Source organism: Capra hircus, chromosome 11, assembly GCF_001704415.2.
Source record: "Capra hircus breed San Clemente chromosome 11, ASM170441v1, whole genome shotgun sequence".
NCBI classification, from domain to species: domain Eukaryota; kingdom Metazoa; phylum Chordata; class Mammalia; order Artiodactyla; family Bovidae; genus Capra; species Capra hircus.
Genome location: NC_030818.1, coordinates 72,424,826 through 72,446,661, shown reverse-complemented (window position 1 = coordinate 72,446,661; position 21,836 = coordinate 72,424,826). Strand labels below are relative to the sequence as shown.

Below are 21,836 nucleotides of genomic sequence, written 5' to 3'. Positions count from 1 at the left end.
CCCAACTCTCACTGAGGTTGCCTCCAGTCTGAAGTCACCATATGCCTATGTTGAAGGTCAGGTACATGTCTTCGAAAGGTCCATTGGCAGGTAGAAGTGTGTGTAGACACCACATTTTTCCCCTTGGTTGTTTCTGCCTCATTTTCCCCTAAGCCTATCCCTGCCACCAATACATTTTTCTCTCCTTCAGATCCTTTTTTTATTTCCTGTTAATTAAAAATTAGGAGCTAAGGACTAAGATCCCTAATTTTGTGACTATATGAGGATAAAGCTGTAGGCCAACTATAGTTAAGAACTTTCTTACTTACCAATGTTTATCTCTTACACTATAGACACACACGCTTGGACACTCGCACATACTCTCACACAGTATCACACTCAGTCACTCTCACACACACACACACATGAACTCACTCGTACACACTTTTAGAGTTGGAAGTGCCATTGCAGATTAGTGAATTCATCCTCTAATCTATGAATAACTTTCTGCTTTCGATTTAAACTCTCTACAGTGGTCTCAGTATTTAAAAATAAAATTAAACTTGATATACATTGGTGAACTTTGTTCTTGGAAAGAGTATGTATAGAATGAAGAAGATCATGATTGGGTAACCCAGGAAGCCACTTTAAAGAAAAAAAAAGGAGACACAGATTCCATTCCCTATCCAAGAAGATCCCACATACCACAGGGCAACTAAGCTTACTGGCCACAACTATTGAGCTTGTGCTCTAGCTCCTGGAAGTCATAACTGCTAAGCCCACATGCCGCAGCTACTGAAACCCATGTGCCCTGGAGCCCGTGCTCCACAACAAGAGAAGCCACCGATGAGAAGCCCTCGCACTACAACTATACAAAGTGCCTGCTCACTGCAACTAGAGAAAAGCCCACCCAGCGACAAATACCCAGCACAGCCATAAATAAATAAATAAATAAATAAATAAATTTTTTACAGAGAACTAATGGAGAATATACCTTGATTCCTTTCCCACTTAAAAAAATATCTGATAGAAAAATTCTTAAAAAAAATTTTCTTTTAAGTGTTTAACACTTTTTTCTCCAACAACTTGATTAAGGTATAGTTGGCATATAGTAAGTCTCATTTGTGTTTTTGGCCGTGCCTCGAGGCATGTGGGATCTTATTTCCCCAACCAGGGACAGAACCCATTCCCCCTGCATTGGAAGCTCAGAGTCTTAACCACTGGACCACCAAGGAAGTCCCCACACATTTTTAAAATGTATACTTTGATATGCTTTGACATATGTATATACTGTAAAGCCATCACTATTAATATAACAAACATATCCATCACCCTCCAAAAGTTTCTTTGTGTCTCATAATCCTTTTGTACTCCAAGTAACTACTGATCTGTTTTTTGTCACTATAGATTAATTTGCGTTTTTAATATTTACATATAAATGGAATACTACAGTATGTATTTTGGTCTGGTTTCTTTGACTTAGCATTATTAAGTTTTTGGCTATTACAGATAAAGCTACTGTGAATATCTGTATCCATATGTTTGTGTCGACATATGCGTACTGTTCCTTGTGTAATTACCTAAAAGTGGGATGCCTAGAATGTACGGTCAGTACACATTTAGCTTTTTAAGAATTGCCAAACTGGTTTCTAAAGTGCTTGTGACATTTTCTGCTCCTTCCACATTTTGTCATCACTTAGTTATGGTCAGCCTTCTTGTTTTAGCCGTTCTAACAGATGTATCAGCCGTAGTTCACTGTAGTTTTAAACTGCATTTCCCTAGTGTTGGATGTCTCTACACATGCTTGTTCACCCTCTGTCTTTGGTGAAGCATTTGCGTCTTTTCCCTATGTTTTGAGTCATTGGGTCTTTTTTTAATGAAATATAAAGAATAGGTAAATATTTTTTTTTCTTTCTGAGCTTAGTTGCTCAGTCATGTCCTACTCTTTGTGACCCCATGGACACTAGCCCACCAGGCTCTTCTGTCCATGAGGGATTCTCCAGGCAAGAATACTTGAGTTGCCATATCCTCCTCCAGGGGATCTTCCCAGTTCAGGGGTTGAACCCAGGTCTCCCACATTGCAGGTGGATTCTTTACTGTCTGAGCTACCGGGGAAGCCCAAATATTTTTTTCTTTCTAGTTTTATTGAAATATACTTGGTATAAGCACTGGTATGAGTTTAAGACGTATAGAATAATGATTTGATTTATATATGGCATGAAATGATGACTCCCAGTAGGTTTAGTAAATATCCATCATCCCATATGTTAACAAATACAAAATAAAAGAAAAAGAAAAAGGTTTTTTTTCCTTGTGATGAGAATTCTCAGGATTTACTCTTTTAACAGCTTTCACTTCTAATATTCAGCAGTGTTAATTATATTTATCATGTTGTATATTACATCACTGGGCTTCCCAGGTGATGCAGTGGTAAAGAATCCACCTGCTAATGCAGGAGACGCAAGAGATGTGAGTTGGATCCTTGGGTCAGGAAGATACCCTGGAGGAGGAAATGGCAACCCACTCCAGTATTCTTGCCTGGGAAATCCCATGGACAGAGAAGCACAGAGGGCTACAGTTCATGGGGTTGCAAAGAGTCGGACACCGCTGAGAGACTGCGCACAAATATTTGCATATTACAACCCTAGTACTTATTGACCTTATAACTAAAAAACATGGAATGCTTCACAAGTCTGTGTGTTGTCCTTGTGTGGGGACCACGCTAATCTCCGTATTGTTCCAAGTTTACTGTTGCTGAAGAGAGCACTATATGTCTTCCTTTTTTGTTTGTCTTTAATTACAGGATAGTTCTTTTACAGATCGTTTCTGCCATACATTAACATCAATCAGCCATAGGTGTACATATGACCCCTCCCTCTTGAACCACCATCACCCCACCTCCCACCTCTTAATTGTCTTCTTTTTATTGGGCCGTCAGAGTTGCTTAAACATTCTAGCTACAAGTCATTTGTTGGGTATATTTTTTGCAAATGTTTTCTCTCAGGCTTTCCTCTTGATTTTCTTAACACTGCCATTGGAAGAGCAAAAGTTTTTCATTTTGAAGTCAGTTTATAGATTCTTTCTTTCATAGTTTGATTTTTGTGTTGTAAATTGAGAACTTTTTCGCAAAATCCAAGGTCATTAAGATTTTCTTCTATGTTTTCTTTTGGAAGTTACATAATACTGGCTTTTACATTTAGGTCTGTGATTCATTTTAAGTTAGTTTTTAAATATGATATTCAGTTTGTCACATATGGCTATCCAATTTTTCCAGCATCATTTGTTGAAAAGATCATCCCATGTCAAAAATCAGTTGACCATCTATGTGTGGGTCTATTTTAGCACTCTTTTTTCTATTCTTCTGATCTATTAATCTATCTTTATACCAATATGACATATTATAGTTTTACAAGTCTTGAAAGCCAGTAGTACATTTTCCAACTGGCCATTTATTATTATTATTGCTTTATTACTTTATTGCCCTTTATAATAATTATTATTAATAATTATTTATTTATTTATTTGGCTGTGTCCAATCTTCATTGCAGCACACAGGATCCTCAGACTTCCTGTGACATGTGGAATCTTTTTAGTTGCAGCAGTTGAACTGTTAGTTGGGGCATGTAGGATCTATTTCCCCAACCAGCAACCAAACCCTCAGGTCTTCTGCATTGAGAATGTGGAGTCTTAGCCACTGGACCACCAGGGAAGTCTCTGTCCTTCTTTTTCAAAGTTGTTTTGGCTATTCTGTCTCCTTGGAAGCAAACTTTTTTAGTGCCGGCTGTAAACTAAAAACTTAAGAGAACTGTAAATTGAGTGCATTAAACATTTTCAGCCCTTAGCATGGTCCCTTTCTGTTAGCTAAAAGTAAAGAATTTTCTCTACAATTTTCTAGTTATTTGGAGAGAAAAAAATTGGTGGTGGTGTGTGTGTGTGTGTGTGTGTGTGTGTGTGCTGAAAGAAACTTAATTGGGTGCTGGGGGTTCAGATGAGGTTCATACGGATGTTGTCTTCTGTGGTACTTGGCTACATATTGATCTTGATATATTATCTTCACAAGATCCATATCTTTTTTACAATAAATTGTGATGATGTCATAGGGAAGAGTTTGCTCTGCTCCTTCTTGCTCCCTCTTTGTCTTACATTTAGAGTCAGCAGAGAAGAGACACAGACTAGATTAGGGGAAAACTTCCATGAGCTGAAATTCTATCCGTTTAGCTGTTGCCCCTCTCAAGCTTTCCCTCTGTCAGGTTTCCTTTCTGTTTGGTACCCTTTTTATCGCCAGGCCTAGGCTGTAGCCCTTTCCTGGTGTGCTGCCCTGACTCTCACTTTGCCAGTCTTAAGAAGCTGCATTTTATTTTATTTTTCATTATTTTTTGGCTGCACTGTGCAGCCCGTGGGATCTTTGTTCCCCAACCAAGGATTGAACCCACACCCCCTGTATTGGAAGCACAGAGTCTTAACCCCTGGACCACCAGGGAAGTGTCCTGCCACGCTTAAGATAACTAGAGCACATATTGGGCCAAGCAGTCAAGCTCTGAATCTCTAAGTCCCAGACTTAGAGGCCCATCAGAGAGTCTATTTTTCCTGCTGTGTGGAAAATACAATGTTCAGAATGGAGCCTGTGGAGCCTCTGGTGGGTTCGGGGCTCCCAGACCCCCAGCTGGCACCTGGCAGTGCCTGGCTCTCCGTGGGACCTGCAGCTAGCTTCCAGCCCTGTCCCCTCCAGTAGGGCTGGTCTGAGTTGTCAGTTCAGCACTTCTGTATTCCTTACACCCTTTTCATGATCTTTTGAAGTCTCCCACAGGCAGGCCTTCTTTTCCTTCCTTTCCAGGTAGGGTAGCTGAGTCTCAGAGAGTGAAATACTGTGAAAGTTCTTAAGTACAGGCATGGGCCTTGGTACCGCCCCAGCCTTGACTCCGGCCCACATTCCCCAACATCAGTGACCAGGGTGGCCACTGGGCAGCCTCCCTCAGCAGTTTGACACTGTTATCACTGAAATTTGGGACCAAAATGAAGACTCGCCAACATTGGAGTAGATGAGGGAAGAAGAGCAAGTGGGGTTACATGTGGTTTATTTCTGGACTGATGATAAACCGCTCCTCTCCGGCATCTGCGGGCAACCTGGGCTTTTAATAAAGATGGTCATGCCCTGCTTGCCTGTAAACTTTGCCCCTTTGGGTTCGGAAGGGGCTTTGCTAAGGAGGAGGATTACAAAAGGCGTCTCTGGGCTCTATTTTGGAACAGTTTTCTGAGGCCCCTTGCCTTCTCAGAAGCTGGCAGCCACTTTCTCTCTGCCACATAACTCCCTCTGAGAATCCTCTCTGGTCTCCATGGTAACTGTATGTTGGGAGACAGCCTGCTCTGTTCTGTGGCTTTGTATTAAACACAATGAATTTAAATCGGGTGCTCGGCAGTGAAGATAATCATTCTGGATTAGAGAGACGCCTGGAGCTCCTTGTTTCATAATTTTAGATGTTGGCACAATTCTCAGCTTTCGTCCTTGTAATTCAAGCCCAAGCCCCACCTACCCCTCTGTTTCTAAACTGCAGTTAGATCCAATTTCACTTGGGCTTTCCTCCATCCTTTGACAGAGGAATTTTGGAGCCCGGGAACCCTGCAGTCATGCCAGGGCTATCCTGAGCCCTGGAAGGGGCGGTATCGTATGAAAGAGACATGGGACTCCAGAAACAGATGGACACTCATTCCGTCTGGCTGCGTGATTTCCTCTGAGCCCCATTTTTCTTATCTATAAAATGAGAAGAGTAAGCTCTACCCTATAGAATCATATGTTTTTTTAAATTTTAATTGTGATAATATATATATACATGGGGCTTCCCTGGTGGCACTAGTGATGAAGAATCTGCTTGCAGTGCAGGAGACGCAGAAGACTCGGGTTTGATCCCTGGATCAGAATATTCCTGCCTGGAGCATTACATGGGCAGAGGAGCCTGGCAGGTCACAGTTCATGAGGCCACAAAGAGTCGGTCTCGGCTAAGCACACACACAAGATACATATAAATAAGATTTCTCATTTTAACCATTTTAAGTGTACAGTTCAGTGACATTAAGTACATTCACAATGTTGTCACCACAATAGTCCATCTCCAGAACTTTTCCGTCGTTCCCAACTGAAACTCTGTCCTCAGTAAATACTAATTTCCATTCTCCCCACTCCTCCCAGCCCCTGGAAAGCACCATTTTACTTTCTATCTCTATGAAGTTGATTACTCCAACTTAATAAAAGTGGGATCATGCAGTTTTTGCCCATTTGTGAATGGCTTGCTTCACAGAGCATAATGTCCTCAAGATTGAACCATGTTGTAGCATGTGTCATGATTCCCTTCTTTTTTGAGGCTGGATAACATTCACTTCCACTTTATGTACATACCACATTTTGTTTATCCATTCATCTGTCGATCGACACGTGGTCGCTTCCGCATTTTGGCTATTATGAAAAATACTGCTACGAACATGGGTATACAGATATCTGAGTCCTTGCTTTCCATTATAGAGTCATTTTGAGGACCAAATAAGATAATAAATATTAAGAACATTGCCCAGAGCAGGCTGTCAGTAAATGTTCATTTCACTCCTGAAAGTGAGTTCAGCCCGGGTTCTGCCTGCCACAAGAGTCCAGTGGCTTCTGTGCGAGGAGGTCACCTTGTGCTATTGAGCTGCTTCTGTGTGCCTGGGACATGTGAATCTGTTGAGCCTGGGGAATTAACACAATTCATTTCAGGGTTTAAAGGGCCTGTCTTACCTATGGAAATGTGTGTCGTTTCATGATGAAAACCATGCATATTTTTACATTTCTCCCGCCATTTGGTATTCATGTATTCCCAATTACATAGTGAGAAAATGTTATGGCTGATGTATATAATTCCCTATTTCTGGTCTATTTTAAGTATAGCCTCTGGGAGACCCTGAATATGCAGTGGGATCGCTCCAGGCTATGAGGCTCTGCCCTTAGTTGCTGTTGGTTGGTATCAGATCTATTCTCCATGTTACCCAAGAGTATGAGATTTGGAGGAAAAATACCTAGATCCCAGTCTTGTCTCATCTCTCAAAAACTGAGATGGTGGAAACATCTGTCCAACCCAGTGTTTGTGAAGATTAGGCGAGGGCAGCCTTTGCTATGCAGGTGACTCTCCTTGTTCATTTCTTGGGGGCCACACTGCAATCTTGGTCTGCATCCCTCCATGAGAGTTTCTCTGGGTCTAGTTTCTTCTGAAAGTTTCCATGATGGGGATTACTCTCTTGCTGCCTCGGGCCCCTCCAGGGATGAGAATCCCAGAGCCAAGGAAGCATCTTTCTCTGCCGGGTCCTCTGAAATTAGCCTTTCCAGACAGCCAGAGCTTCTGCCACCAGCCCTGGAGAGGGCCAGCACCTCTTTGTCTTCGGGAATTTGCAACAGAGGGGAAAAGGGAGCAATGCACAGCCTCCTTCTGACCGGTGCCTGACCCAGCTGCTCCCTGCAGCGCGGCAATCAGGTCTGCTCTTTATTAATGGGGCTGAAGGGGGGAGGGGATGTGGGATTTCACGCTGAATCTTGGAACTTTCTCTCAGCAGGCCTGTTCTTGCTTGCATCTGGTTGTGTTTTGTGTGCCCAGGGCCTACCTGTGCAGCAGGAGCCAGGCCAGCTTAAATCAGGCTTCCCGAGTGGATATGCCCACTGTCCTTGAGATCTGCAAGTTACCCTGGTCTGCTCGCCCCTGGGAGAGGGGCCTGAGTTTCCTGCGAGGGCGTCTTAACTTCTAGGGCAGCTCACCTCTGCTTGAAGCCAGTGAGCCAGGAAGATGCTTGCTTTGGTGGCAGGGTTTTCTTGGCTTCCATAACCCCATGCCAGCCTGCCCTTCCTCCTCCCTCTTGGCTCTCTTCCCTGTGGTCTTGTCTTTGTCTAACTCCTCTCCTCTGTGGTCGCCTCTCGGGATCCTATCCCAGATTGCCTTCTCCTCTTCCCCACCTTCTCTCCCCAGGTGATCTGTTACTGATGACTCCTGTGTCTGCAGCTACATCTTAGGCACCTCTGCGCACCTGCCTGAAACTCAGCACATCCACCACAACCCCCACTCCTCTACTGGGGACTCCTCCTTCCAGGAATGGCACCCCCATCGTCCCAAGCCAGAGTGCACTTGCTCAAGACCACGGGACTCCTTAGACTCAGGTCTGCCAGGCTCCAGAGTTCAGGCCTTTCCTACCAGAGCCTCCCACCTCCACGCATTATCAGCAAATAGAAACATATCTTGAACAAATGCAAAAATTCAAATGTCACTCTCAGCCCCAACCTGACTCTGCTCTGGGACCCCTCCCTGGTTTCGGCTGTGCTGGACCTCACCTGGACCCCTTTGTTGGCCATCCCTGGCCCCTGGGTGCCCGCTCCCTTGGCAATCCCAGCCTGATTTCTCTGTCCCTGCTCCTGACTTCACAGAACTGGCCCCTGAACACGGCATATTCAGTTCAGCCCTCTCTTGTTGATTCTGTAGTGCATTTTCCGTATGCTTTTCTTTACCTCCATCTTGGCTCAGACCAACACCTCTCATTTTCCCAGAACTTTCCCTCTGTTTTGCTAAGTCTGGGACCAAGGGCCTGGGCACCCTCAGCTCCCCTCCATGTCACCTCAGATCACCTCCTCCTCTATCCACCTCCCTCTAGAACGGATGGGGAGAGACTTCGTTCCTAGTCTAATAGAAGGGCAACCCTCAGTCTCTTTACCTGAACAATGGTGATAACACATGTATTTCACAGGACTGTTGTGAAAAACAAGCACAGAGCATGTGCTCAGTGGATGCTGGTTATAGTTAGCGATTTCGCCTCTGCTCCTGTGTCTCAGTCAGCTCTCCCTTAAGATGTTTAAAAACTCTCGTCTGTCCTAAATTTGATGGCTCCTCTCCTGATACTGTTTTTTCAGCCATATAGTCATAAAACCTCCCCTGTTATTTATATCACATCTTCTTCTGTCATTAAACCTAGTTGCTGCTTCTTCCTAGAAATAGGTTTCACATATGACCTTCATCCCAGTCCCCAAGTTGAGGTTCATTATCTAAGCACTGCAGTTGAGTTTGCACTGCATAGTCAGAGTCATGTTATGGAGTCTGATTTTCATGTTCTCTCTCTGCCCAGAAGCCTGTCGTGACTACAGACATGTCCCAGGATGGGCGTGACCAGAGTCATCTCTGTAAATGCACTCCTAAACCCCCACCCTCCCGAAGCCCCTCATCACCACCACCTCCACAACACGCTTTGCTGACCAATGGAATCCAAGGTCACCAAGGCCCACCCACTTTGGTCATAATCAGTCCTGCCTCAACCAAACCAGCCAGGTCTTTTCTCTGTCCTCCAGCGGTGTCCCCGGCTCTGCCCACATAATTTCCTGCCCCAGAGGGTCACGTCCTGCCCACTTCCAGCCTTCAGCCTTCCCATCCTATTGTGTCCTTCCCCTCTCCCTGTCTTTTGTTGAACTTGATGATGCTGTCACCATCGAGGAAAGTTATCTTATGCTGCTTTGTACTCATTATTTTGAAGTCATTTCTATTAGAAATGAACCTTTTTGTCTTATTTGGTTTGCTAACCATACTTGTATTTCTCACATAAGCATTTTAAGGCACTTATATTCCTCACTTCTTCTGGAGCATCTGATACACTTAACATGGTGTGCACATTTGTGTTACCCAGAAAGTATGCTCAGTGTTCATTAACTATAATAGTTATAATAGTAGTATAAATCACTCGTATTTACTGGGCTCCTACTATGTGTGGGTACCGTCCTCAGTGCTTTACACACATTATCTCATAATTCTCATAGTAACCCCACAAGCGGTGTATTATTACTCCATTTTACCAATGAGGCAAATGAAGCTCAAAGAGATTAAATAATTTGCCCAAGATTTTATAACCATAAGTGATGGAGCTAAGATATAAACCTAGATCTGTCTGCTTCTTGTCACTCTACCATTTTGCCTCTTAATATAGGAATAATGTGCTTTTAAACGGCAGGCAGATTAAGTGTGGGAAAATGTTCTTTCCCCAAAATATACTGCAGGTTGAATGTTGCCTGTCTCCTCTGCTGAAAATTCAAAGAATGAAGGATGAGTTTTAGATATGGTAATGCTGTGAGAGCACAGCAAGGTCAGGAAGCGGGACCGTGCCCTGGATGAGGCAATAGAGGCTGGGACCCAGAAGGTAGGAGTAAAAAGTAAAAGGAAGTTTAGAAGTGCAATTCGTTATAAACGTGCAATTTAGAGAAAACCGGTCAGCTGCAGAATGAACTCAACAGGTCAATAAAAGGCCTGGGAGCTGTGTGCAGCTGGAGGAACAATCATGCATTCCTTGGTATCTGGGAGAAAAGGTGTTTCAGGGAAGGGTTTGTGTTGTCTTGTTTATTTTTCAGAGAAAATGAGCATTTGATAAAAAGTGTGGGGGAGACTCTAAACGAAGACAGAAGGGGACTTCCCTAGTGGTCCAGTGGTTAAGACTCTGCACTTCCACTGTAAAGCACATGGGTTCGATCTCTGGTTGGGGAATAGGGTGCAACCAAAAAAGATAAAAATAAATTAAAAAAAAAAAAATAAGAGGGTGGAGGCAGTGGTCAGCATTCCAGTGGCCTGGCAGGGAGTTATGGCAGAAAGAGTTGTGGTCCTGAGCCCTCAACGTGAGCTGGATGAATTGACAGTAAAGCCAATGTAAACTTGTTAAAAGCATGATTTCCCTAGATCAGGTCAGTGCAGCTGATAAAAATGTGGGACTTCTCATTCAAAAATTATCAAGAATTTCAAGATGACAAGGATTAAACCAGGACAGAGCCCTTCTAAGTGCAAGGCACTGTGGGGCTGCACAAGCCATATACCCATGGAGCTGGCTTTGGCTGGTGGCTGTATGTTTCACGATGAGAATGGTCTTTACTGAATGCTAGGCATGGTTCTAAGTACCATCATACATCATCTCATTTAACAAAATGCTCAGGTCCTTCTTTAGAGCGTCTCTCGAATCCCAAGGAGCGCTGCTGCTTAAGAGCTGGCTTTCCAGAGGGCCCGTAAGCAGCCAACAGATATCTGAAGATGAAGGAAGTTATTCAACACAAGGGAGAAACCACTGAGCTGGTTATTTCTTTTCTCTGTACTTCAAGCAAATATGAGTAAAAGATGGAAGATAATTTCAATGTGAAAAGAAAAGGAAACGGTTCAGCAGTTCCAAGAGAAGCAGATCCATTTGAACAAGTGATGACTTTCTCAGTCATGTTAAGAGATGTTAAAATATTTGCATTGGACTTAGTTTACAAAGCACATACAAACATTTGTTATTTGAGGGACTTCCCTGGTGGTCCAGTGGTTGAGAATCTGCCTAGCAATGCAGAGGATACAGGTTTGACCCCAGGTCAGGAAGCTAAGATCCCACATGTCTTGGGACAAGTAAGACTATGCAGCCAAAAAGAAAAAATTGTTATTTGATTCTCAGTGCAGGATTGTTCCCCCTGTGAAATTTGAGTTGCCCTTAATCTGTACATCTAGATAGTAGCAGATCTAGCTCTTCTGATTCCAATAACCTCCCCCAAACACCCCCCCTTTTCTGAGCATCAGTATGAAAATATGATCCAGGAAGTCCTTCCCTCATTCTTAATGAAAAACCCCACAGATAAGCTCAGGCCCAAGTGCCTTCTCAACATCATGGTACCAAGTTTGTGTCTTGACCTGTTGGTTCTTGGCCTTGGAGTTAGAGAATCAAACTTTTTCCTTGGAGGTGCAGAGTGGAGGGGTAGAGGAAAAAACAGAAAAACATTGTTACTGGGAACTCAGCAATATGTGATTACACCTGCAGCAACGTAGGAGATGCTACAGAGTGACCCTCCAGATTTGTCTTGACAAAATCAGGACAGGCCAAGGCACTATTCTTTCTAGCTCTGTGATATCAGCAAATAAATTACATATGAAATTTCTTTTCAACTTGCTGAGCAGGTCCACGGTCAGTACAAAGACCCCCGAGTGCCCACAGTGGTCTGCCCACAGTGGTCTGTAACTTCTGAAGCATAAAGGTGACATTTATAACAACAGGTTTAGGTTGAGTTCAGTATGAGTTCCTGCCAAGTGTATGCCTAGAAACTGTGTCATAAAATGGATCACTATTACATAGACTGGTTTTCCTTAGGGGGCAAGTGGAAGTGACATGACTGGGCATTAAATCAATCCAGATTTACCCAGCAGTATGTCATCAATATCAAAAATAAAATAATGGCAACCCTTTGAAGTAATAAAATTCTGTTTCATATCCTGCCAAATGGATGTAATGATGCTGTGTCTGCTGGTTAAACAAAGGGTCCTAAAGTCCATGTTAACTCAGTAGTGAGAGATGTCAGGTCTACATTCTCAATAGAAAGGAATGCCACATGCACAGTGGGGAATGCTTGGCTGGAAAGTAGTTTATGTCAAAAAAAGATAAATAAATAAGGGCTTGGGTTGATAAGTGGGCCATTCTGGTCAGCCACCAGGTTCCAGGAGGCCCTGCTGAGTTAGCTGTTCCATGGTCAAGTCTGGCATGATTGGAGATGCTCATGTGTTGGGAAGGAGCAGTTCTCCTTCCTGGCAGCATATACCCTGAATGCGGAAACTGCCCTGGAGTGGGTGAGGATGCGCCAGGACTGTGCATAGCAGTGTCCCTGAACTCAGAAATGAATACATGCCTGGAGGAGTGTTCATACAGTGAATTAATTAAAGTAAATGAAATATCTGTACTTAAATGAATCTTAAAGATGTCAAATTAAAAAAGCAAGTTGCAAAAGAACCTGGAAGTTATAAAACCACTTATGTACCTTTTTTTAGTTTGCAAAGCAAATACAGTGAAAGTGTAAAACATGGATGGGAGAAGTTTATATCAACCTCAGGGTTGAGGGATGGAAATGTTAAGATGAAGAGCTCTTATTATATTGAAAATATTTTCTTTCATTTTTTAATTTAAAAATATGTAAGGTAAAGACAGTAAAAATTAGCATCTATTAAATCTGAGTAATGGGTTCATGGGTATTGTTGTATTATATTCTGTACTTTACTGTATGGTTGAAATGTTTCATGACTTTAAAAGAAAGTATTTTAAGCACATAAACATGGCTGACTAAATTTTAAATAGCTTTAGTTTCCCTCAAATTTATTTTTATGTATATTATGAAAATAATATAGTTTAAGAGAGAAATTTCAGAAAATTAGAAAAAAAATAAATTACTCAGAATCTCATCATCCAAAAACAATCATTGTTAATGTGTTGGTATATTTCCTTCCATTTTGTTTCTTTGCGTGGGTGGGTGTGTATTTAAACACACTTCTAAAGCATCTTGGGTACACATACTGAATGCTGCCTTTTTCACTCATTATAGCATCACCCCTGTTCCCTGTTGAGACTTAGCCTCCATGAACATCATTTCTACCGATTTCTAAAGCTCTTTCACAGCTTCCTGTTCTTGCATAAACACAGTTCTGAACATTCAGGAGTCACACAGTCACATTGCCTTTTGATTATCGTAAACATCATCCTTCTGAAAGCCTCCGGAACAGGATTGGGTCACGCTCTGCTGTTGATTTCTATAAGGCTGTTTTGTGTGGGATGACAGTAAAAAGGTCCGTCACATCTGTGATGCCACATTCCCGTGAAGACTGAGCTTGTCGGCATTCATTCCGTGGGTGGGAGCTGTGCATATTTTAGAGGCCAGCTCTGTGTGTATCTTGCCTGGGAGGAAACCAGCGCTTATGCATCCAGCATCTGCTCTGGGCTCCAAACCTGCAGCTGAAGGAATGTTTACTCCTGTTAAACTTGCTTTGAGGCCTGAGGTAACAGCAGTAATGACTATTCCAGCTATTTATATGCCCTTTGCAGCTGATAGTTGCTCTCACATCCATTGCCACCTGACCTTCTCTGAGCCCCCAGAGGCAAGGTACAGAGCAGAGTAGACACACAGGATTACAACCAGGAAATGTGATAGTCAGGACCACTGTTGGATGCTTCCGACTCCTTCCAGAACACTTTTCGGTTACTATCCTTGGACCCAGGCAAGAGGAGTCTCTGCCATGAGCTCTGGACTCCAGGTGATCTCCAGGCCCAGAGCCCACTGTCCCAAAATCCTGGACTATACTCTGGGGCCCTGGAATCCACTGACAAAGGGTCTCAGCACTGCCAGGGCCTATATTAGCCTGTATCTGTCTGCTTGGGGGCCAGACCCCCACTGTGTGCGCACCAAGCCCCAGGGCAGCATCTTGCAGGGGTGAGCAGAGCTTAGATCTGCAGCTGCAGAACAGATCCAGGGTTGCGGGGTGTGGGCTGGAGGCAGACGCAGAGGCCAAAATCTCCTGCAGTCTCAGAACTGCAAGGACTCAGAATTGCGAACTCAGGCCTAGCCTTCTCAGTCATTATGAAGTTGTATCTGTTACAGTAGGTGCCTAGAATATATTCTATGTAACAGTTTGTTAGCTTGATCTGAGCCAACCTAGAGATTCAGCAGGTAGATCTTTTCTACTCTCAGAAACCCACAGATATTAAGAACTGTCTTGGCTCTCTTATTCCACTGTGCTGTTTCCAGGTTCCCTTCTTTTTGACGTGAGGCCACAGATGGACGAGGGAGTGCAAAGGAAAACAATCTAGAACCCCAGAAGAAGTAAAACAATTTAGTGTGTAAAATCCCAATATACCAGACACCCCCGTGTCCGCACATAAAAGCAAGAAATGCATTTCAGGACAAAATAGACTACAACCACCTGCTGTGAGGGTGAATCAGCCTGGCACCATCCAGCCAAATCCGAAATAGAAGCCAGCTAGTAAAGCTACAATCTGGTGCTCTTCCCCTTCCTACATCTCTCTGCCTCCCACATCACGGGTCCTACGTGTGAACCGAAGAACTAGCACCCTCTGTTGGTTACTTCAAGTTATGAAAGAAGTCAGGCCCCTGTATCTCCCGGGACAACAGGGCGACAAGTCTCACCCACCCAGCCAGGGTCAGCATGGAAAATCAGTGTTGCAAGAGCTTTCATTTTATTTGTTTGTTGGCCACTGAACTAATTTTTTTCACTTCCTTATTCCCCAGCAATATTTCTGATTTGTGATGAAGGATTTAACTGAATAGAGAAGCATGAAATCATCAAGACAGTTTCATTGTGCTGATTTCCTCCCATACAGAAAACAGAGATAAACAACTAAATTCTGAATAATTACACACACATATTAGGGCAAAACTTTACAAAGTGATACTTTTGACTTTCACAGCCATCCAACGAGGTAAAGACTCTGCATCAAAATATTTTAAAAATGATAGGGATAATGTTAATCACTCAGTCATGCCCAACTCTTTGCAGCCCCATGGACTGTAGCCTGCCAGGCTCCTCTGTCCGTGGGATTCTCAAGGCAAGAATACTGGAGTGGATTACCATTCCCTTCTCCAGGGGATCTTCCCGATCCAGGGATCAAACCCTGGGTAGTTTTTCACTGATAAATCAGACAAGGACCTAAAATGCTATCTCAAACAAGTCAAATGGAAATAATGTTCTTGGAAAAACTGAAAACAAAGATAACGATTTGAAAATATCTATAAAAACTTTGACCAGAATTACTTAACGAAATGTGAGAGAATAAAACAAAACAATTATTCAAATTAATATTTTATTCATTATGGTTTACATGTATATCTGTAACTAGATAATATTACAAATAATATTATAAAATTACCTCATCTATATATTCAGGGCTTTGTTTGTGGCTCACCTGGTAAAGAATCCACCCACAATGCAGGAGACCTGGGTTCGATCCCTGGGTTGGGAAGATCCCCTGGAGAAGGGAAAGGCTACCCACTCCAGTATTCTGGCCTGGAGAATTCCATGGACAGTATAGTTCATGGGGTCGCAAAGAGTTGGACACAACTGAGCAACTTTCACTTCACTTAACTCATATATCCAAGTTGGTCAGAAATCATCTGGGGGAATCGTCGCATTGGGAAGTAGAGGCTGAGGAAACACACTAAGTGGTTTTTCCAAAGCACCGAGCCACAGCCCAAGATGAGGAAGAAGCAGGTTTGCGTGTTGGCTCCACAGTCATGATGAAGGTTATACACTGGCTCCTGTGTGTAACCCAGGAGCTCCAGCTCCTCGCAGTTTCCCGAACACTGCTGCACTTGGACCTCCCTGCCTCCTATGTGAGAGAGTCAGTGGTTGTCCTGAAAATCCGCCGGAGGACCCAGTGTCTCCCCATGCGGTGACTCACATGTGGGTAGAAATGTAACCAGATGGCTTCTCCCGTCTCCCTCAGGCAGCACTCGTTGGAGGCACCACCATGATCATCGGCCATGTCCTGCCTGACAAGGAGACGTCCCTTGTGGAAGCCTACGAGAAGTGCCGGGGTCTGGCCGACCCCAAGGTTTGCTGTGACTATGCCCTCCACGTGGGGATCACCTGGTGGGCTCCCAAGGTAACAGTGCTGGGCGGAGCCCTGGAAGGAGAACCAGTGCTCTTGTTGGCGGAGGGGCCATTTAGTGAGAGCCAGCTGTGGGTGACACTCTCCTACAGTGAGGAATGCCCCTACTGCTGGCATCCTAACTCCCCCAAATGCTAAACCAAAGAGCACTTAAGAGTCTATGTGGCGGGGGCTGTCTTGCCTAATTTAAAGAGCCAGTTTTCCAGCACATACACAGGGAGCACCAGCTCCTTGCTCTGACCACCAGGCTGTCAGCGTGTCCTGACGCTTTCCATTAGGTACCACTGACACCGAAGGGGTCACTGCTGAGTAGTGGGGTCAGCCCCCAGGGTCGAATCATTTTGTGCTGGAAGTAACAGCACTGAGATCTCAGAACAGAGAGTCCTGTCCTGACTCTGCCACCTGGTAAGAATGGATCTTACCATCTTACCCAGGAAGAATGGGTGCTTCTTTTCTACTGGGCCCCAGCTCCTGCTCTAAGTGCCCTGAGGCCACCTCCCACTGGGCCCTGTCTCAGTTCAGCCTCTGTGCCCCTGGCTACCCTGGCCTCCCATTGCCCAGGCTCCAGGGCCAGAGTCTTAAGCCCTGCTCCTTGGCTTCCCACTTCCTTGTTCTTCCTGAAAACAGATTCACAGGCATTTAGATTTTGCTTCACTTCTGGAGTTTTCACTGCTTGTTGCCCCCAGGGAAGCAGCCCGAGTATTCATTCTTTCATCAAGTGTTCATTAATCATGTGCCAGTACTTGAGTGGGTGCCCTGGGATCTTAAAAATAAACAAGCATTAAGAGATTTTACCAAGTTCTCCAGCTGGGGACCCTGACCTAAAGAGCCTGACTCCCTTCTGAGCTGGTAACTAAAAGCCTGACTGCACTTCTGCCCTCGAGTACAAGCCGTGATTGTGAGATTCACCCAGTCTCGCCCATTACTTCCAAAAGGGTGCTCATGAAAGGCTGTAGAGCCACCCACCTCCCACATGAAGACTCCTCTCCTGCTACCAGGCAGAAGATGCCATCTATACTGAATGCCAGCCATCCCTTATCTTAGATGGAGGTTTTGTCCAATTCGGACACCCTCCTGGGTGGGTGACCCCTTCTACCCTGAGCCTCTCTCCCTTCTCTCCCCCCGCAAGGGATTGGAATCGAGGATCCACTCAGATCCTCAACATTGAGGCCAAGTCAGTCATCCATAACTCCCCAGAGATTGTGGGGACTTTCATGTATCTAGAATTTTAAATTCTTTTCTATGGTAATCAAAAAAATTTTTCTAATTACAGATTTTAAAAATAGAAAAGAAAGGAAGCTCATAATCCAGTCACCCCCAGTACAATGACCATTGCTATTCTAGCTCATTTCTTTCTGGTCTCTTTCATACCTGCTCTTTACATAGTAACTCTTCTGCTTTAAGTATGAGCTTCTCCATTTGGCTGCATGGTCTTCATGACCGTCAATGCAATGGCCACTTAGTGTTCTGTCAAGTAGATGAATCACAATTTATTTACCTATCGTCAGACCAGTGTTTCTTCCATTTTTTAACCTAGTATAAATAGTACTGGGATCAATCTCCTTATTCACATAGCGTTATTTCATGTTTGGCTTTGTCCCTAAATTAGATTTTCCCCTAGGTCTCTGGATTTTTAGTATTAGTATACCTTCTCTGTAACACCCCTTCCATTATGGGGATGGAGGGAACTGACCAAGCTATGAAAGTCATTAGTGCATTTACCAACAAAGGTGATTTGGAGACAGAAATATAGACAAGCTTATGTGATACGAGAAACATGCCCAGATAGCGTTTCTATATTTGTAGCATGCTGGACAATTTTCAAAGCACTTCCGTGTCCATTTGCTCATGCGACCTCACAGCAGCCTGGGGAGTGGGAGGAGAGCGACATACTATGAGGTTACAGGTGGTCATGCGGCAACTCCATCCACTGAGCTACCTCTCTCCTCCATGCTGGGCCAGCAGTGGCCGGCCAGCCTCTTGATAATCTGTACCAGGTCTGTACCAGGTGACATTGCCTTTACGTTTTGCTCTCCAGGTGAAAGTGGAAATGGAGACCCTGGTGAGGGAGAAGGGAGTCAACTCGTTTCAGATGTTCATGACCTACAAGGACTTGTATATGCTTCGGGACAGCGAGCTGTACCAAGTGTTTCACGCTTGCAAGGATATTGGAGCCATCGCCCGAGTCCATGCTGAAAATGGGGAGCTCGTGGCTGAGGCAAGGCAGTAGAGAATAATGGGCGAGAGGGGGAGGGCACCAATTCTCAGGGGGATCTTGACCACCCGTGACCCATCCTACAGGGTTCAGATAAGACAAATTCTAAAAGAAATTCTAAAAGAAAGTGTGAGATGTTAACACCCCAGATGATGGATCTTTGCCCCCAAATCCAAATCTAGCGTCTGTAAAAAAGCAAATCTCCCTTTTTAGTTCAAAAGGGTTTCTAAGTCTTGAATGATGTTGTCTTCATTCTAATATGATATTTAAGTTCCATTACCACAAAAGAATGTGGAGCATCTCTAAGAAGTATTTTTAATGAGATGTGACATTTAAATAAGAATAAATAAGAGTCAGCCTTCCACTTTTTGGACCTCCTCAGAGGAGCAGAGGTATTAGAGAGATCTTCTCACCGGGACCAAGACAGACAAGCCCCTTTCTACTCCTGGATCTTAAGTAGGACACTTGGGGTAAAGGCTAATCTAGGCATTTCTAGAAGCTGGAGATTTAACTAGATTTCCAGTGAGGAAATTCTGATTTTTCAGATCAATAAAGAGTGCTTGTCTTTAGTGTCCCAGGCCTGTTGGCTGGTGACTGAACTGTATTTCTAAGAGGAAGAAAATATTTTCAATCATTATGAAGTCACCCCCAGTACAACGGGAGGGCTCTGTCTCAGGGGAGCCCTTTATTAAGCCTGCCCTTTTTTAAAGATGAGGATTACAGAAGCGAGAAAAGCAGCAAGCCTCCTGGCATGGGCTGGGCTGAGCATATTTTATAGTCCCTTGGGTTATGTTTTCTGTATCTCTCTCACTCTCTCGATTTTCTTTCTTTTGCTATTATTCAGGGAGCAAAGGAAGCACTAGATTTGGGTATCACAGGCCCAGAAGGCATTGAGATCAGCCGTCCAGAGGAGGTGAGAAAGACGTCTGCATTCTTTGTCAACGTCCTTCCTATAGGTTCATAGAATCTTTAGGATGCATGAGACATCTGTGAATACAGGTTGTCTGGTGTTGCTTTCTCCATGGGTGAAATTCCCTTCTGGAAGCTTCCCAAGGACCAGCCTCCTCCATACTACAGCTGGGACTTCACTGGTGGCTCAGATGGTAAATAATCTGCCTGCCCTGTGGGAGACCTGGGTTTGATCCCTGGGTCGGGAAGATCCCCTGGAGAAGGAAATGACAACTCACTCCAGTATTCTTGCCTGGAGAATTCCATGGACAGAGGAGCCTATCAGGCTACAGTCCATGGGGTCGCCAAGAGTCGGGACAGGAGTATGCAACTAATACTGCTACTCTACTACACTGCTACTATCCACAGCTGGCCAGGCCTTGAACTTCCGTGTGGAAGACCACTTTGGGGAAGCAAACCCACCTGGGTTGGGTTCTGATTTCAAGGATCCCTTCTGAGGAAGGCCATGAGAGCATGTCAGGGGTTGCAGTGGCCAAAATTAAATTGGGAGAGAAAAGACAGACTGAAAGAGCCTTCAGATGCTAGAAGAAACTCCAGGCTGTAAGCCAGTGAATCAGCATTTGGGGGCTGAGATCCCTTTGAGTGTCTGAGGAAAACTCTGGACTGTTCCCACTAGAAACAAGAGGCACATGTGTGAGCTCTCTCCCTCTTTTCCTATTCATCGCTGAGAATGGTAACTAAGGCCCGCCCTTCCTCTGCCCTCTGATTCTACCCTTGCATGGTTTTGCAGGATGTTGACACAAATGCCCTCCAGTTCCCATTTTCTGAAGAATTTGACTCTGAAGGATCACATTAGATAAATAATGCATTCTTGCCCTATTGCCCTATTCAGATATCCCCCACCACTGGTGAGGAGAAAGCTATTTTCTGTTTCTTCAAAGCCTTAAATGCAGAGTGGTGGTTGGATGCCCATGAAGGATTGATGGGGCAGCGTTGAGGGATGAAGAGCTGGAGACAGGATGTGATGGTTCTACCATCTGACAGAAACTAAGTCAGCTTATATTGGGTCAGCCCTGTATAAGCCTTACTCCTGCCCTGGGTCTGTCCCTGTCTGTCAGAGCCCTTGAATGTAGCTCCAGTCTGGGCACCTCGGAGCTGGTAGAGAAAGACACACCAACTTCAATAAAGACAATGCATTGAGAGTGCCCATGAGAACAGGGGTGGGTGGGTGATGGGCGCAGGACTGCACTTCGGAGTCCAACCAGGAGAGGAGCGAGGCACTGACTGTAGTTGTAGTAAAAGCAAGAATTACCACCGCCATCATCTACTGATTAAAGGGGAGCATCTGGGGAGATTTTGCTCCCCGGGGACATTTGGTGATGTCTAGAGATATTTTGTCAGTCACTCAGTCATGTTTGACTCTTTGCAACCCCATGGACTGCGGCGTGCCATGCTTCCCCATCCTACACCATCTCCCAGAGCCTGTTCAAACTCATGTCCGTCAAGTCGGTGATGCCATCCAACCATCTCGACCTCTGTCGTTCCCTTCTCCTCCTGCCTTCACTCTTTCCCAGCATCATGGTCTTTTCCAGTGAGTTGGCTCTTTGCATCAGATGGCCAAAGTATTGGAGCTTCAGATATTTTGGGTTATCCCAACTCAGGAGGAGGATGTTACTGGCATCTAGTAGGTAGAGGTAGGGGCTGCTGCTGAAAAGCCCACAATGTCCATTCAGCCTCCACCACAAAGAATTATCTCACGCAAAATGTCAATAGTGTCAAGGTTCAGAAATCCTGATCTAGGCTAATTTCCAGCTTGAAATCAGTCCGTGTTGCTCCTTTGCTACAGTGCTGAGATGGCTGTGGAGAGAAGGCACCAGAAACCAGGGGAGGTGTTTTTGTTTGCTCTTGTTTTGTTGCCTTTGAATTAAGCCCTGAGTAGCGTCCAGGGAAGACACGCCTGGAACACTAAGTCCTAGGATGCTCTCGAGGTGAACAGAAGTGGCTGGAACTTGGTGCCCCTGCTCAGGGTTTCCTCCCAGGCCAGTGCCTGTGGGTGCAGTTGGCCCCTCCAGCTCTGAATCAGACATTCCAGCACTTTCTACAGGGTGGGGTATCAGGCAGAGGTCAGCTTGCTTGGGGAGATGATGAAGTTTGTTTTCTTCCTGTCCTCTGTTCCTAACAGCTGGAAGCAGAAGCCACTCACCGAGTTATCACCATTGCAAACAGGGTAAGTAGACCCCAGCTCACTCTCAGGCCATTTTCAACTCTGGGGTCAGAAACCAGCCTGGACAGTGGA

General features: G+C 44.6%; 1 protein-coding gene across 1 annotated transcript in view; it reads left to right on the top strand.

The window, feature by feature from the left end:
• Nucleotides 1-21,836, top strand: part of DPYSL5 (dihydropyrimidinase like 5) — an 89,557-nt gene that overhangs the window by 46,000 nt on the left and 21,721 nt on the right. The window contains exons 3-6 of the mRNA XM_018055527.1: nt 16,252-16,410; nt 18,455-18,634; nt 19,476-19,544; nt 21,723-21,767. Of these exons, the coding sequence (XP_017911016.1) occupies nt 16,252-16,410; nt 18,455-18,634; nt 19,476-19,544; nt 21,723-21,767 (453 nt within the window). The remainder of the gene's footprint in view (nt 1-16,251; nt 16,411-18,454; nt 18,635-19,475; nt 19,545-21,722; nt 21,768-21,836) is intronic.